Source organism: Calonectris borealis, chromosome 1 (assembly GCF_964195595.1).
Source record: "Calonectris borealis chromosome 1, bCalBor7.hap1.2, whole genome shotgun sequence".
NCBI classification, from domain to species: Eukaryota; Metazoa; Chordata; class Aves; order Procellariiformes; family Procellariidae; genus Calonectris; species Calonectris borealis.
The window spans coordinates 710,228-728,148 of NC_134312.1; the positions used below are offsets into that span (position 1 = coordinate 710,228).

The following is a 17,921-nucleotide window of genomic DNA, read 5'->3' on the forward strand; positions in this document are numbered from 1 at the left end:
CCCAGTTCTCCTGGAGATAAGTAATTACTTAAAAAAAAACCTGTTTTGGTTTATTTTTAGTTTAAAGAAGCATTTCAGGTCCTTTAGCCTAAGGTGGCAACTGGTGGATTTTCTAGGGTGGACAGGCTTTAAATAAGTGGTTTGTGCTAACAGTCAAAAAGCCAAACGTTTCCAATCGCCTCAAGTCTAAACTGCAGCCTAACGCCAAACAGAAAAGAAACCGATGGAGGTTACGGAAAAGCCCTGGAGAAGCAACTCCAGAAGCTCCAATTCAACAGACCGTGGACCGAGATAAGGTGGCAAAGAATATTTAATATTCTGATTGCTTTAAATATGCTAAGTGCAAATTAACTGGTTAAACGATGGTGTCCTGTCGAGTTAGGAAAATCAGAGCCTAAAATGGAAGTTTCTGTTTGTCTGAGCAGATACACCCTATAGTAAAAAATATCATTAGAACCATGGATATTTTAACGTGCAATAATACATATCACCCACTCCATGTATATACATACATGTATGCATGTATACATGTACACACACACACATATATATATGAGACGACTGTCTTAAGCACTGCCAAACTGATCTAGTGCCAGTACTTGGGTTGTGTTAAAGAAAAGGTTTACAAAATACCAGATCAAGAAAAAGGTTTCTATAAAACTTTACATTTCAACTGAAGCTGCTCATCTAAATTTTAAACACTGTCAAAACCCGGTTTGGATACAAAAGGCAAAGACAGCAACAGACAAGGAACCGAGGTTAAAAATCAATGACCTTCTTTTCCATGAGCCTCACTGAGAAAAATGCCAAAATGAAAAACACCCTTGAACACTTTTTTTTTCCCAGACTGAAAACACAGCTTTACCTACCTAGAGAAAGTGGCCACAAGTATAAAATAGTATTTTATCTTGAACTGAAAAAAGGGTAACAAGCCATTCCGCTCTGACACCTCAGCCCAGTGGAAGTGAGTCCCAGTGAATCCTGCCCTTCCCGAGACCTTCCTCCGTGTGCCCAGTACCTTTGACGTTTTTCATTTGTACCAACGATTAAGCCGTTTTAGAAGGTGCACACTTACTGATCAAGAGGTTATATGCAAACCCAAAAGCTCTGAGAAAAATAGGTTTAAGGTGAATTTAGAAATATATATATATAAATAGTCTGTATATACATTAACAACTGAAGATGAAGAGCGGAGGAAGGAATAAGGAGCCGAGGACGTACGAACCCAGCACTCTCCGGCCAGCAGCTCCTTCCACCAAAGCCGCACGCTGCCCGGGCCCTGCTCCTGCCCGTCCTGCAGCCGCCTGCCAGCGCAGCCCTCGTCCCAGCAACTTCCACCTCGCAAATAAAACTGCCTTTTCTTTTATCGGGCACAACCTTCTGCAAGCAGAGAAGAGTTGGTGCTTCAAGGAGGATTTATAAAAATACATGAAAAATATTTCAGGCACAGGAAGCAAATGGAAGTATATTTCTCGCTTCTAAATCTGCTCTTTAAATTACCAACAAGGCTGGTAGAAGAAACAAGTTTCTTCCTCGAAATCCCAATAATTCTTCTAATCACAAGGTCTATTCTGCTCTCTTCTGTCTCATGGTCCAAGCCCACAAGTCTTGGGTTGCTCACGTCCTCAGCCAAACCAACTGGGAAAAGTTAACACTCCCATGGATGCTGTAAAAATATCTACAAAGTGGGGTGGGGGTGGTCAAGTCTTATTTACAAATTGGCCCCGCGTCCGCCCGCACATCCCCGCAGCGCCCGCCCCGACACAAACGTCGCGCCGCTTTCCCCGTGCGCCTTCTTGGACCCAAACCAGCCAGCGAAAGCCTAAGCCCAACCACCGTCCGTGTTCAAGGCCCGGTTTTAAGGGGGGATCACAGACCTAGGCAACGCCGCCGCTTCTGAAGCTCTGCAATCAAAACCCCGCGGGAGAGGCGGACGCTCCCGTGCCCTGCGGTCGGGGTAGATCCATCACCGGCGCGCACCCCTCTGCCACCCGGGGCTGCGCTGGGAAGCACGCGGCTGCTTCGCGACTCCTAACCCCAGCTGAACACTAACGAGCCCACGATGACGGGCCAGCAACGTTTCTGCTGCCGGGCTTCTGGGGGGTCGGGCCGGCTAACGGCCAAGGACGAGCCGTGTCACACCGGGGCCAGCAGCACCGGCACAGCCCTGCAGCACCGGCACAGCTCCTGCGGCACCGGCACAGCCCTGCAGCACCGGCACAGCCCTGCAGCACCGGCACAGCTCCTGCGGCACCGGCACAGCTCCTGCGGCACCGGCACAGCTCCTGCAGCACCGGCACAGCTCCTGCAGCACCGGCACAGCCCTGCAGCACCGGCACAGCTCCTGCGGCACCGGCACAGCTCCTGCGGCACCGGCACAGCCCTGCAGCACCGGCACAGCTCCTGCGGCACCGGCACAGCTCCTGCGGCACCGGCACAGCTCCTGCAGCACCGGCACAGCCCTGCAGCACCGGCACAGCCCTGCAGCACCCGCACAGCTCCTGCGGCACCGGCAGAGCCCTGCAGCACCGGCAGAGCCCTGCAGCACCGGCGCAGCTCCTGCAGCACCGGCACAGCCCTGCAGCACCGGCACAGCTCCTGCAGCACCACCCGGTCAACAGCCTGCAAACAAGCGACGCGACAGCCAGCTTCGGTCAGTGCGTACTCTTATCTCTCCCAGTACAGCCGTTAGTTGCCGCATCAGCACACCTTTAGAAATTCTGATGTACGGTGACGCCAGCGCAGGACCTGCGTCTCTTTCACATGAAAGGCTGCGGATTCGCAGGATCCCACCGAAGGCCAACGATCCCTACAGCCCCGAACTGCACACCCGGCTTGCGATGAGCTGAGTGGCCAGAGCAAGGTCCGATTTCAGCACGTATCAATTCAACACAGAATGTTTTAATGGTTCCATTGTTTTCAGTTATACTGGTATCGTGCTGCTGCTAAAGGTATGGATCATCACAAAAGGGAAAAGCTTGTCAGCAGCTTTTCAAGTATTTTTCAGTGAGCGTTTTGCAGAAAAATCGCTTTTCATTCAAAAAACAGAACTCAGATGAGGAATATTTATATTTCATAAGGGGAAAATATTTACATGCCCATATTGACAAATGAGGTTTTAATTTAAATTACACATTAAATAATAAACTATTTAATATTAAATATTAGTTATATTTAAACACAAAATTACGTGTAATCAATTTCTTAGGTGCTTTTAAGCACAGTTTCTCTAACACTTGGAGGACAAATTCAATGTACATTTTTTAGTTGGATATCAATAAAACATTCTGAATAGACAGTAGGATGTACATCGAATTTACCTTTACTACTCCATGTTAAACGCTCTGCTGCACTAGCCGCCACCGCCTAATTTCTACTACCCTTTAGAGAAAGGAGCCTGTTCTCCTCGCACAGCCCCGTCCTTAGAGGCAACCCACGGACCTTTTCATGGAGATAATGATTCCCAAATGACATCCTTCCTTCTCTTTTGAAACACTGACACGCAAGCTGGCAGCACCGGCAACCGACTCCCCTCGCGCTGCCCGTGCACACGCTCTTTTAGTAACGGTCCTCAAATCACCTTCGCACCCCGAGTCCGCCTAAAAGCCCGCAGAAGGAAGGGAAGGGGTCCTTCTTGCGGCCCCCGCAAAGACCACCTTGCTGGACTCTCCCGGGGGCTCGCCGCGCAGGAAGCTCGGCGGGGCACAGCGGGATACACCACGGCGTAAGCAGCTACGAGGGTAGGGAGGCGTAAGAGGAAGGAGAGCGCTAGGAACAGAGACTCCTTTTGTCGGGACCTGGATGGAGATAAGGCACTCGGAACAACAGTGGGTATTTGAAGATTATTACTACTACAGCATGGGATCCTTCTGCGCATCACGTTCTCTTTCCCTGTTTCCTGGCTATCTGGAGATGGAACATGACTTGGTTCCAAAGCTGGAATGAGAAGAAATTACTCCTTCCGAACTAAAACAAAGGCACTGGTGTTTTTCTATCTGGAATTTTTATTGCTGATCATTGTTTTGCCCTGGAGACGGTGCACTCCTGCAAGGGCACTCGCTCATCAGCTGGAATGCAAACAGGGCGAGCTCCCCGCTGGAGCGAGGACGGGGTCCAGGGTGGGAACGGGACAGTGCTGCGAACGGGGGAGACGAACCCGACCCGGCCACGGCGGAGCGGGCGATCCCGACCCCCAAGCCCCAACGGGAGGTTTCGGTCAGAGCAGCGACTGCAGATGCTGCAAACGCATCTCGGTGCAAAAAAGATGACACACGTACTCGCAAGATGATGCGATTCTGCCCCTGATCCCCGTGACAGATAATTTCAGGGGAAGGCAGGCCAGGGAAGGATGGTCTTGTGGATTTGCACCATAAAAGGTAAAGTATGAAAGTGTGAGAAATGAGACAAACTGAAGTTACAAAAAAAAAAAAAGGCTCTGTCCCAGCCAGGAGCTGGTAAGTATCTAAGTGAGCACAAATGCCTTTTCTTGGTAAAGCCTCAGCAGATACGCTGACAGAGGGAGACCTGCGTTCAGAGGTTTACAAGGGAAATAGCAGGAGTGATGTGACGCAATAAATGGAAGTCAATCACAAATTAATAGGACAGAGGTCACATGAAAGGAAACAAAGGGGTCCCCAGTACTTTGAACTCTCCCATCCCGTGCTTTGGCCAATTTATTTTAAGAAAGAAAGAAAGAAAAGTCTATTCAAAGTCTCAGGCAAAAAGAAAACGGTGCTTTGAAAATGACTGTGAAGATATTCTTTACAAAGATGATGTTTCCATTTCAAATCATGCCTAGGAACTAAACACTGAATTAACTATTACAACTTACTGTGTTATTTACTAAATACTCTACTTCCTTCTTTTTAACTTCTGATGTTTTCATGTAGCATGTGTATTTTCATGTGATCCATATGTTACAGTCAAAATTTACACACATTTATAGCATGAGGTAATTAATGGTTTTCTTTATGTTATTTGATTCTGAAAGAGTAAGAATGCAAACTTTAAATTACATGTGATCAATGCACTTTAAGGCAAGTTTAGTGCCCTGTGTTATCCTAACCGATACCGGCGTGTTTCGGATAACCGACAAATCCCCTAAAAAGGGTCTGTCCCTGCTCCGTAAGGTGCCACAGAGAACACAGGCCTGTTCGCCCTTTGCACGGTTTGAGCGGACGCTCCTGGAGAGGTGGTGATATGTAGAGAGAGCCCGGACAGAGAGAAGGCCCTGCTCCGCAAGAGACGGATGTCGTCGGACCTTCGTGAGAAGAGGTGATTTTCTGCATAAAGCCATTTTTCCAGATTGTCCTGGCAAGTCAGTCACAGTTTCGTGTTTAAGCCTTAGTCCGAAGGTGAGATGAGCAGGAAAAGAGTTAAAGTTTCAGTGCAAAGTCACTGTCACGCCGTCGGACCACTGAACGTGCGGACCACTGAACGTGCCACCGCGGTGCAGCTCGGGGGTCCCGGCAGCAGAGAAGCGTAACCCTCCTCTCACACAGCCTCTGGTGCAAACGAGTACCACAGGTGCTTCTTCAACACCTATTCTGCAGATCAAAGCCCACACGGACGCAGCACCCAAAGACCTGGCTACCTACACCCCAGGACGCGCTTTAGATGAGGACAGAGCAAGAGCAGGACTCGGCGCCGGCGACCCGGCTCTGGCTGGCTCTGACGCAACGTTCAGCATTTTGGCAAAGGATTTCCATGGGCTTACCGATGAGTGAGAAATAGTTCCACGCTGTACGCGACGAGAAGTTTTCAATTAGCATTTGCTGTGCCTCTAGTTAATTACGTTTCAGGTTTAGTTCCATTAACGATCTAGCCTAGGAGACACTTTTGCAGTCTCTGCCATGGCAAGCTTTACTGCAGAAGACAAGCTTACTCGAAATCCACCAACAGTGGGAAATTCTCTACAGCATTTCTAGAATTCCTATAAAGTTCTGAAAAACTAGCTATGAGCATCAAAATTACATGATAAAAGATTTTTAATAGTTTACCTCTGTCCAAACAATTCGAGAAAATAAAAAATAGATGGGGAAGGATCTTCTATACAAAAGCCCCCCAACTTCAGGGAGAGAAAAAGCATTCTTCTCTCCTAATCAGCATCAAATATAAAAATACATTTTACATATAGGCATATTTCACTAACATTTTTATACTTACGTTGTGAAAGGTGACAGACAGCAGTCACTAGGAAATACAGTTAATTTTTGTACAAAAATGAACAGGGAGGTCGGATTGGTCACCACAATGCCCTTCTAGTAATGAGGTAAGTGAGTTTTAGATGAGATAAGCTAACATATAGGAGCCAAATTCTTTATTTTCTGCATTCAAATCTGTCAGAAAGTTTGTATGTAAATGTACACAGAAAATGCCTGCTTAGGTTTACTAGAAACTTGCTATCAGCTGGCATTTTGTCAGCAGCTACCACTGAGGGAAACCATTACCAAAAATCACTTTCTCACCCCAAACGAAACAGCATTCCCTATGAAGATGGAAACTTAGCCAGTATGAAATCAACAGGAATTGTATCAAACCCATTTTCCAAAGAATCTTAAACTTTCACTGAAGTGTATTTTAAAAATGGTCTAATACGTTAAGTACCTCTAAGGTGTCCACTTCTGCTACCTAAGACCTACAAAAGTAATTAGCGATGCATAATTCTGGAAACAAGCTAAGGCACTGTCCATAATGACACTAAAAACACGTGGTTCCCCTGCCCAGAAGGATTTATTTTTTGCAAGTTGTCATGCAAAGGTAAAATTATCACTTCAAACTTTATCCCAAGCTATTTTAAAATTTAGTAATAATGAAAATCATGTGCTTATGAGCTTACAATGCCCAAGTCCGAGATGCGGCACTCTGTTCTGACTCTGAACACACCGGTGCAACCTTACCAAGAAATATTTAATACTAGTTGTCTCTTTCCAAGATTCAACGAGACACAAGTGGGTTTGGGTTATTCTCGAGTTTGGTTCTCTCTTTTGCTCAAAAAACGTTTCTTGCTTTGATGGAGAAACTCACAACGTATCTTCTATCCACAAAACAAAACCCGCCAAGATGACACATTTGTTAAGAAAAGGGGAAAAAACCAGTTGCATGAAGTCAGTCTTAGCCCCTCTTACAAAGGTTATACCATCCGGTTCCAAAACACAGAGCTCTCCCCTCTCGTGCCGTGTGCCGGCAGCACGGTCCGGCTCCACTGGAGGTAACCGTGCTCTGCTCGAGCTCCAGTTTCTGGGTGCACAGACTGAGGGGCTCTGATCTGAGAAAGAAGAGGTACGTATCGCAATTGCAAAGCGCCACAAACTCAAATTTAATCTCAGCAAAGGAAAAAATCCTGTTGCAACCTGATTAGTTAGCTATTGAAGCAAACAGAGGACAGTTACAAATAAATACGTAAGCCCTAGATTTTTTAACGATACGTGTTGCTGCGCTCACTGTCAATACACTCGATAGCCTCCAAAGCCAAGGTTTTACTTTAATTAGCTCTCAGCCAGCCTTCAGCTCTTCCCTGCCCATGTTGCTCTTGAAAATAAAACTAAGTCCTTCCAAGCCTAGCGTTAACCATATTATACACAACCATACTCTGCACTACCTGCTGGTTTGAGTAACAAGGCTCTAACAAATCCTTTTACACCCTGATTAGGGAAACGACGCAAGTTAGAAGACTAGAAAAGAAAGCAGCAGTAGCACAATATGCGTTAAGGAGCCAGAAGCTAACAGCAATGGGAAATGTACTCTGCAAAAGTAACAGCTTTTCTAAAACCCCTCTGAAGTGTGCAGCACCATCCATTTAGTTATGAGGCTACCGTGAATTTTCTGTGTATGTACTGAATGCAATGTGTCCTAGCTTAAGCCAATTAATAGTAAGTGCCCAAACGACACGCCGCCGTGAGGACGGATACACCTGAGCACAGCTCTCCATCTTCCTTCAGCTCTTTCCTACACATCAATTTTTTTTTTTTAGAAGTGCCCCCATCCCATGCAATCTGAACAGAAAGCTGTAAGATCTCAGAACAAGGGGGTATCTTTCACCTGTTTGGTTGGTTTTTAATGGCCCGTGATGTCCAAACCAGAGAAAAACTCTACTGCAGCAACAGCAGGGCGCAGGCAGCAACAGCAGGGCGCAGGCCAACGGCCGCACTCCTAGAGCGTGAACTGCATCGCACTGCACAAGCCTTTCTGTTGTTTTCCCCTGAGTGCTCTCCCCTAACATCAAGGGACTGGGATGAGATTAAGAAATTGAATTTCACTTCAGAGAGAAGCATCTACAAATGTTTTATTTCAAAGCTGGGGTTGGCAAAAGAGCAGGGAAGTGCATTAGGCTTGCTTGCGAGAGCTCGCAACTGGAGATACAGATGCTTTCAGAACAAGGGAGTACGTGGCAGAATAGGATTTCAGAGAGAACTGATGCCAGGTAAAAAAAAAACAAACAACAAAGCAACCAAAGAAAATTAGCATGCCATTGTAACAGCAGGTTTCACTTTGTCTTTTTTTTTTCTAATGACAACAATTGTTTATAATTTCTGAACATGACTCAGGGTGAGATCACTGCTTTGGGAAGAGCAAGAGGAGAAGAAAACCTGCTCTTTTAATGATTGAAAAGCGCAAGATGAGCTGCTATATGGCATCAAAAAAGTCAAGAATTACATTGCAAAAATATCACATGATCTTACTTATCAAGTATAATTAATCTGGCAGCCGGGATGCAGGACCTTCCTCTCTCATGAAGTCTCAGGGGACATCAAACTCCATGGTCAGTATCGGAGTACTTGCACAAATTTGTTGCACCTCTTCCACGACTGGCAAACCCCTTTGGTCTTTAACATTTGCAGAAACTGGGGGACTCTGCCATGCAGCAGCTGTTTCCCCTAACAGATAAACTGAACAACTGAAGAAAATGAGGCTCTTCCAGCTTTGTTGTGATGATCGTTGCAGTAAGACAGTGCTTAGCACAACGGGAGGTGAAGTCTAAAAAAAAAAACCACGAGTAGATGCTGACAAAAATACCACAGAAGATGGTTAAGAGCGTCGGAAAAGAAGTGCAAAGAAAGAGGAGTAAAAACCAAGAAGCGCTAGCACGGGGCTCTGGAGGCCCAGGCTGTTCTCGCAGGCACCGCTCCACCTGGGCAGGAGGGAAATCAAGGCGCTCCGTGGCTGGAAGGATTAAGCTGAGACTGAAACGCTACGGAGCGTACAGCCTGGCGTAAACCTTCAGTGACTGGCACTAAGATCTGCTCCAAGTTACGCCACTGATAAAGAATGATTGCAATTACAGCTCACTGGCTAATTTTTGGAAAAATCATTTTGGGATGCCAGTAGACAACAATAAAGCCATTTAAATTCTTTTCCTTTAGGAAAAATGTTATTTAGGGATGTCCGTTAACTTTCGCCCACCTTGCACACTGCACCATATCCAAGACCGTTCCACTGGCAAATTGGGATGCCTGAGCCTTTTTGAATAGATGCTGAGATGAACACTGTTTTTTTGTTGCGTGTTTTTTTTTTCTTATTATTTTTTCTTTTTTTTTTTTTTTTTTCCTAAATTTGTGCACCCACGGGTTTTCCATTCTGCTTGCCAGCTGCAGCTCTCTAAAAAGCAATATGGGCAGCAAAGCCATGGGACGCTCACGAAATTTGTATCAGGCTTTGCTGAGGACATATTATCCAGATGAATAACTGGGATTTTGTCTGCCATAACTGTTATGACTTAAGAGAAGAAGCAATAAATTATATTTGTGAGTGGGAAAATTTTGTTGGAAGACTGGTGAAACTGTTGAATAAACTACAATCATGTTCCTTGATCACTTTCCTTCAAAGAACTATCTCACCTAAACTTTAATTTGAAGCTGGTGGATACAATTTTAGAGAGGACCTCACTTTGGGACAGCAAGGGAATTCAAAGCCACGAACCCCACTCCAGATCTCCCCCGGTTTGAAGAGGGTCCGTAACCACTCGCCTGCTCACAGTGCTGTCGTCCCTGCACCCAGCATTAAGAGCCTGTAATGAGCAACAGAACTAATTAGTCCACCCCACTTGAGTTTTTATCTGCTATCGGATCCCATCTCCATGGCTCCAAACTAGTTACGCTTGACCTTTCTGCAGCATAGGGCTTTTCTGATTGCAGCCCCACAACTGTGCTCCCCGCCCAGCTGAACACCCCGGTACTGAACACAGCGCTGTGGACGCCTGACAACAGTCATCTGATGCGATGGCAGGACTCCTGAGCGGCCGTGTCCAAAGGAGCCCATTTTTCCCACAATCCAAACAGCCAGAGACAAATGTGCTACGATTCAAGAATTATTTAGCGTCGGCTGAACGGATCACTTTTTAATTGTGCAGGAAAGGACACCTCCTCTCCCAGCGTGAAAGCAGGAGGGCAAGGCTCTGCAGCAGCAGGGACGCCAGGAACAACAGCGGGATCAGTGCACAAGCTGCTGCTCTCTTGTAATCCACCGCATCAATGCCCAGCTGGGTAAAACCGTTGAACTAGAATGTTCCAGCAGAACCGTTTCCCCCCAGTAAGGTATGCCTTGCTGGTTTTGGTCTTGTACAACGAATGTTTGTCGATGACTTGCTATTGATCATGGAGCTGTACATAGATATAAAAGTTAGGCTCGTTGTGCTCCGAGTCTCTGCTTCACCAGGTTTCTCACAATATCCAACTGTGTGTGTATAAATATACATGGAATAATACATATTGCAAATATATATCTATATACACACTCATCAGTATACATATTCAAACCTAAAATTGTACATACCATATCGATATGGACAGATTCAAAATACTGCACATAAATGAGGAAGGACAGTGCTGAGTATAACTTCGGTTTAGTCTTCATTGCTTTCCGACCAAGTATCTAAGCAAGCCGAGGGCATTTCGAAGGGTACAGCTGGGTTAAGTAAATCCGTTTTCAGCAGACAATACGTCCCGCTCCGGCCTCGGGCAAGAGCCCTTCCCTGGAGCAGGCGGCTGACTCGGTGGGAAGGCAGCACAGCTCTCCAGCAGCCAGCGTGCCCTGAGATGCCACGTGAACAACCGCCGTGGAGACGCAGTGCTGGCACCGCGCGTGGCACGGCCTGGCCCGGGAAGGGCTCAGCCAGTGACTGCTCGCTACGCCTTACGCTCCCCTGGAAACAAAGCGGTCGCGGAGCCCAGCCGCCTGCAGGGCTCGGGGCAGCGGTCTGGGACGGCGAGCAAGAAAGCTCAGACAGCAGTGGGGACCGAGAGAGGCCACGGAGCACAGGCAGCGGGACCTGCAGCCTCTGCCTGCCCACTGGGACTCCAGATAGATGGGACGCTCAGACTTACGACGAGAGAGAGATTTACGCACCGCTTACCTATAAAATTATTTGAGCCAGGCAAGGAAACCATGATCTGACTCTGGATCTGTTCTGAACTGCAAAGGATGAGGAGCTACTTCTAGATCAGCTTCTTGGCTGGTGGGGGAGCGATGAGGTATAATTCAGAGCTTAAATCCCAAACGTGGAGGAACCATTCACCGTCACAAAAGCAGGAGAGCTTGTGCATTTCTACAAATCTATTCAACTACCGGTAAAATGTCTTCTCACAAAAGTAACTGTACAGAAGTAATCAAATTAATAAACTTAGATAACGAGCCCCTCGGTAACTAAACTGTGTTTTTAGATCTGCTTACTGGATATGTTTAAATATATTATTAAAGCTTTTATTTAAATTTATAGACTCAAAGCCAAAAGCTAACGAATGACAAGTTCAGAATCTGCAACGAAAGGCACCGACAGACACGTCCTTGCATATCTCTCTGAAACGTTTTAGGATGTTATTGCTGCCAGCTGTTCCGTACCACTTTTCGGGTGGAGGTTACTGCTCCCCAAACCAAGGCTTCACGAACAGAGCAGGCTGGCACAGCTAATCAGCGTTCTTGCAACATGGGCCAGCACGGCTCGAGGTGATGTAAGGTGACCCCTGTGATGTAACCTAATGCAAAGATCATTTATCTGTTTAACAAGGCGGCTGAAAATGTATCAAGCCAGAAGGATGATCAAATTGTGCCTGCTATGGACATCTCCCCTTAATCTCTCGATCCTACATGGACTTGGTCATAACTGTAGCATGGTGGAACCTGCACGCACCACGGTCAAGAACCGTGAATGAGAACAGACTGGAAGAGAACTATTGCCATCACCTGGTATTTAATGGGACTGAAGCCCAATCATGGTCTTCAACCAGCTGCTGGAATAAGCTGCACTGATGTTGTACTAGATGAATGACTTTTCAGTTTTCATAATTGGTTTTGCGTGTTTAAAGAATGCCCGAAGAGAACCTGATTTTCAGAAAACCTCTAGCACCAATCCTCTGAAAGTTAAGACTTTAACGTGTCTCCAATTAGGAACTCAAAACCACTAATAATTTCTGATAATCCTGGCTATGAGTGGGATTGATCTCCAAAGGGCAAGCAGGGTAACCAAAGCAGAAAGTGAGATTTTTCCTCCCAGCGCAATGTAACTTTAAATTATTTATTTTAAATTACAAGGAGTGAGTGAGAAGACTTCCAGAACAACAGTACTGTGCCATGAAAGCACCTGCTTACCGAGCAATTGCAGCTGAGAGAAATCACAGCCATGTCAGCAGCATACAAGTGGCCCACAACCCTAGCACACAACTTCCAAGATGCACACAGTAATCTCATCCTCCTTTCTGCACTGCTACCTCCACACCTGGTATTCCAGCAAAGCAAATCCTCAATTTTCCCTAAGAGCAAAAATGAAAATACCTTATCTTTGGGCACACAAGGATAACCTCGTGCTGCGGGTACATCACCGTCGGATACTGATCCAGCAGAACAGACTGACTCTAACAGTGAAAACATTTTGTTCATCTCACTCCCCACCCCCCCACACCACCTCTCAATACAGTTAAGAAAATTTCATATGCACTACATACATATCACAGTTAAAAATAAAGTATTTTTTAAAAAGACTGAAGTCTGGCTAGGATGCTTTGCTCATAACAACAGATCTGTGTGAGGTACTTTTTCATACTCACAGGGTAAAGTCCCTCGTTATGCACAAGTGAGAATATATCTGAAAATAAGCTATTTGGCTACCTATGTGTCAAGCTTCATGCTTTTATTCCAAAGTGAATGATTTTCCAGCTTAGGTCTTGGACTAATAAAGTAAGCGGCATTTAACATTTGACAGGTGGATTTCAGCATACAGCTTACACACAAAAGCAGGCCCAGATCTGTATCTAGACTACAGGGGTAGAGAATAAGCACTGGAGCACTGGTCGTGGCGATCCGCTGTCACCAGCCCGAGCCTGCTTCTGCAAGTGGCCCAACATCTACACCCGTATGATCTATGTGCACAAATCCGGTCTGGGAACAAGCTCAAAGCAGAGGCCAGCACCACTCGGTGCAGACCTGCGTCTGACACTGGTACAGTCTTTACAGGAGTAGGTCCTTCAGCCTACGCAGAAGATCCTGTGTTCCAGAGTCAAGTACACACCTTCAACTGACCTTGCTCCCAGGCAGTTTGAAGCGCAGCCCATTTCTCCATACTGTTTTCCTCTACTATCCCAAGGCAGCGGTACGTGTCCCCCCCACCCCGAACTTCTCCATGACCGGCTACCTGGGGAGTAACAGCAGGAGTCCTGTGCTGGGGCCATTTCACTCTCCAACGTTGTCACTAGGTACAAAGTGCAAAAGTGTTGCTGTTCCTGCATCCATTAAAAACTTTAAAAACAGAACAAAACAAACAGAAAAGGATTTCCATAATAATTTGAAAATACATTAGTCTCCAAAAAGCCAGCAAACACCTGATAACCTGTTTGTGCCGTATCTGCTCTCGTTCCTGCATGGCAGCAGTCCAGTGGATCATTATCCTCTTAGCTGGCCAACAACATGCTACCTTCTTTGCATACTCTCCAGCCAACGGAGGACGACATCCGGGAAGTTGAGTTTTGATGGCTCGGACAGAAGAGACCAATTGCTAACCGACCCAAGCTCCTGCAGTGAACTGTCACGCCTCCAGAGGAGAGAGCACTGAGCAGTTCACTGGGATGCAGAAACTTCCCATCTCTCAAGACAGTTCAGCATTACAGCAGGTTAGCTACTTGGCCTCTGGCTTGGGACAATGTCAATGACTTCCCTCCCACCCCACAAAAATGTAAAATAAAATCCCTCCCTGCTTCATCCCATTTAAAGTGTTTGCATCTTTTCCTCCTATGAAATGTTTCTGATAAGGCTTTATTGCTATACAAAAGCGGTGCAAATGCTGCCCAAAGACAGCTCCATCAGGAACTTTGGTCACACGACTGCGGGACTCTTGTGCACTGTCCAAGTCCCAGCGTTAGACCTGCTACCTTTCTGAAGAGAAGCTGAATACTGTGTGCAATAACACTAAGAAAATAGGACTGAACCCCAAATAGAAAACAAAAACAAGGGAGAGAGGGAAGGGGACAAGGAACTAAAATTAGGCAGAAGGCTTGCTTGGGAAGAACCCCATCATTCCTGTGATGACTAACTGATCAATGCTACATTTAGACAATGCAAGTGTCTTTCAGAACAGATTGTTGGTGTTGAAACTGCGTGTCTGGTCCTGAATGCCAGCTCTCTCATCAATGCAGCATTTATTAAAAAATAAAATTAAAATGAAAAAAAAAAAAGAAATTGACAAATTGCATCACCAGGTAGCAGCCTGGCCTGGATCACACACGTCCCATTGCATCTGTTTCATCAAGCAGGGCCATTTAATGTGGCTTCAGCGCAGGGCAAGACTTCTTCTTTCCTGAAGAGAAACCCAGAGAGTAATATTAGAGAAATAAAACTACGGGCACATACTTGCTCCTAAAGCTTACTTTCACCCTGGTTGGAAACTTTCCTCTTCAGTAGTATCTGAGTCATCCTTCCTCTGTTTTTGTTTCTTCTGCCTGCTAAAACATTATTAGCTTCCTAATGAGAACCTCCTCCAAGTCCTTCACAAACTACTACATTTAAAAATCAAAAAAGAAACTGAGAAGTCAGCTTTGACCGCCCATTGCACAACATTAATTAATTTATTGAACCAGAAGTTTGGAACATGACCGTCAGGGTCCTGAGTCCACCAGAAGGCTCTGACCTGACCAGCCTCGTCTGGGGGCTCCCCCCCAGGCACCCTCCTCCATCAGCGGGGGAGCTGGGTTCAGGTCTTTGCCGGAGCTATGCCAGGCACGTGGCTTTGCAGCGTCCTGCCGCAGACCTGCTGCCTTGACTCCATGGCTCGTCCCAGGACGAGGACGTGAATGGTGATTGCTGGATGGGGTCCCGTGGGACCGGGCACCTTGTCTGCAGGGTTTTTGCCCCCCACTTTGCTGTCACCCTCAGGTCCCGGCTCAGCTCCCCCTGCCCGCTGGTGCACTCAGGGCCCTGCCAGTACCTGGGCGCAGTGGTGAGAACAACGACCCGATGGGATACTCGGCTTCCTCCCAAATACGTGTTACACTAGCACTAGAATTTGTGTGAGGCTGGTTGGAAATTGTGGGCTCAAATGCTGGGCGGTAGCCGTACCAGGGAGATACAAGAAGCAACAGTGCTGACAGCCAGGACAGATTTTAATGGAGTGAGTTGAGTGGCTTGGTTGCATGAAGCTCAAAGTGCTGGTTAGAAATTCTTCCTCTCACCAAAAGTACCTAACAGAAGGAATTCCCGCAGGATGGCCCAGTCTGGCTTCAGCTAAGCACCATCATCTGAGATTCAATCTAACAGCAAGCTTGCTCCAGGAGGATTGAGACGCCCAAGAGAGGCTGTCTTAGCCCAAGAAGAGCAGAAGCACCTCGTTATTGACACACGTCTCTCTGGCCAAAAACAGCAGCCAGAGCAAAGCTGTGGAGGTGATAGCACTAGATATGCAGAAGGACTGGTTTCCATATTTAAAAAGACTTGAACTGTCACATTCACAAAAAACTATTAGTATCACTTCTCCTTGAGATTACTTCCAGTTTCAGTTATCAAAACACATTCCCAGATTTCCTCATAGTATTTTAACTGTAAATGTCTGTATGTTCACCTGAACATACAAACCCATACTATATGAGTGTTTGTTATGCATGAGTAAGAAATGAGAAGTCCATTATTTTAATAAAACAGATGATTTGACAGCATTTCTGGGAATCTAAAAGATATGTGCAATATATTGCAGTAATAGCTCTACGCTACTGCAGTACAATGCACTCCAAGACGTTCCAGATGTACTACTCGTGTAACTTTGGCCGTACACTAATGGTAGAATAACCGCATTCAGTGACACGGTAAAACCTGATTCTCTGTCACAGGTTGGTAACGAAAAGTTTTGACCATCTCACCTGTCTTTTGTGGCCATTTCCGTGACAGCTGTGACAACAGCGGCGGTGTTCTGGTGCTCCTCCGAGTGCTGGGTCACGTTGTTCAGGGGTTTGGACGCTTTTGTTGTTCCGATGTCAGTGATGGCCAGCTTATCAATAACCATGCAGTCTGCATCACTGTGTGGGGAGAATTCAGGTTCATGTTAAAATGTCAATTAATGGGGCTTAAATTCCAATGGAGAAGAAAAAAATTCCTCCTCTCCTAGCACAAGCCACAAAAATCCCATAAAGAAATAAGAACTGAAAATAAACTGGAATTAAAAAGCAGTGTATGCATCCTGGAGGCTGTGTTTCCTAAAAATCAACAAGACACCAAATACGCGCAAGAACAACAGCTCCTCAAGAAAGGCATTGCCATTTCCTGCAGCCTAAGAGTTCCCCATGTATCCCCCTCGCCTGCAAACCAGACACGGTACCACCCTCCGCAACCACCTCTGCTGGCGCGCGCTCCTACGGACAAACACAGAAAACAAACAGCAGAAGGATGCAAACGTGAAGTACGTTCGGCCAAGGCTTTGCCGAGGGTCCAGAAAGTCAAGTTTACCACTGGGAGCAACAAACCCAAAGCAGACCGCTTGCCAGTCCGAGGACCAAGAACAGCCCGGGCTGGAAGGAACCTCAGGAGATCCTCTGGTCCAGCCTTTCAGGGGAAAGGCAGCCTAGAGGCGTTCACCTCTCCTGGAATTGCCCTCCGTTGCCCAACACTGCCAAGCAGGTTTCCAAGCCCACTGCTCCTTAAACTGCTGGTTTTGGCAAAGCATGTTTCTGAGCTAATACAGCCACCCACGCTGCTCTACTCTACAGATTTTTCCCAAGTGGCACCTGATACTTCTGTGTGCACCTAGAAAAGACTTAAATTTAAGTACAGAACCTAAAATCCTGAGGAAGAAAAAAAAGTTGATTGAATGGTCACGAGCGGTATCTTCAGAAGCCAAACATGGTTAAATTAACTTGCTTTCAGTAACACATCAGACGACAGATTCCCACGCCTGAGGGATAACATTTCCAATGACGTCTCCCTACAACAAAACAGAAGCTCAAATCCAGAAAAAGGAAAAAAACTGCTAGCACAAAACCTCCAAATCGTCTACATTTGTATTAAAAAGACCCATATTTCTAACTGGAGAAGTGACTTCTGTGAACATCTTTATTCTTTGCCTTCAAAGGCAGAGGACAAGCTCGCATGTGAATGATCTTCCTCGCAGTTTTAACCCAGTCCCAGTTTCAAGAATGATTTCTTCTCCTTCTTTCAGAGAGCACGCCTACAAAAATGGAAGGAAAGCTCAGTGGATGACTGAGCTGGAATCCTGTCGCCAGCTGCCGGGGAGTTTATAATGCATACATATAATCACAGTCTGGTAATTAAGACATGTGACAGAGATTTTGAGATCAAGGTTCTATTTCTGTAGCTACTTTTCTGTGTGCTCTTGAAAAAAAAAACATAAAAAATGAGGAATAATGAGGTCAAAACATTTATCTTCCTAAAGGGCTAACATGCTCTTAAAAAGAAATACTGCAAGTACAAAAATACACCTTAGAGAAACTGCAGGG

The 17,921-nt window shown here is 46.2% G+C and overlaps 1 protein-coding gene across 9 annotated transcripts in view; it reads right to left on the bottom strand.

Annotated features, from left to right (window-relative positions):
* Positions 1-292: 292 nt before the first annotated feature.
* PPP6R2 (protein phosphatase 6 regulatory subunit 2) overlaps positions 293-17,921 on the bottom strand; it is a 117,701-nt gene continuing 100,072 nt past the window's right edge. For all 9 annotated transcript variants that reach the window (XR_012672257.1, XR_012672255.1, XM_075141137.1 and 6 more), the window contains 2 exons: positions 16,332-16,487; positions 293-14,779 (listed from right to left, as the gene is read on the bottom strand). Coding sequence is in view for 7 of the 9 variants with exons in the window: in XM_075141137.1 (XP_074997238.1) it covers positions 14,728-14,779; positions 16,332-16,487 (208 nt within the window). In the remaining 2 variants the exon portion in view is untranslated. The remainder of the gene's footprint in view (positions 14,780-16,331; positions 16,488-17,921) is intronic.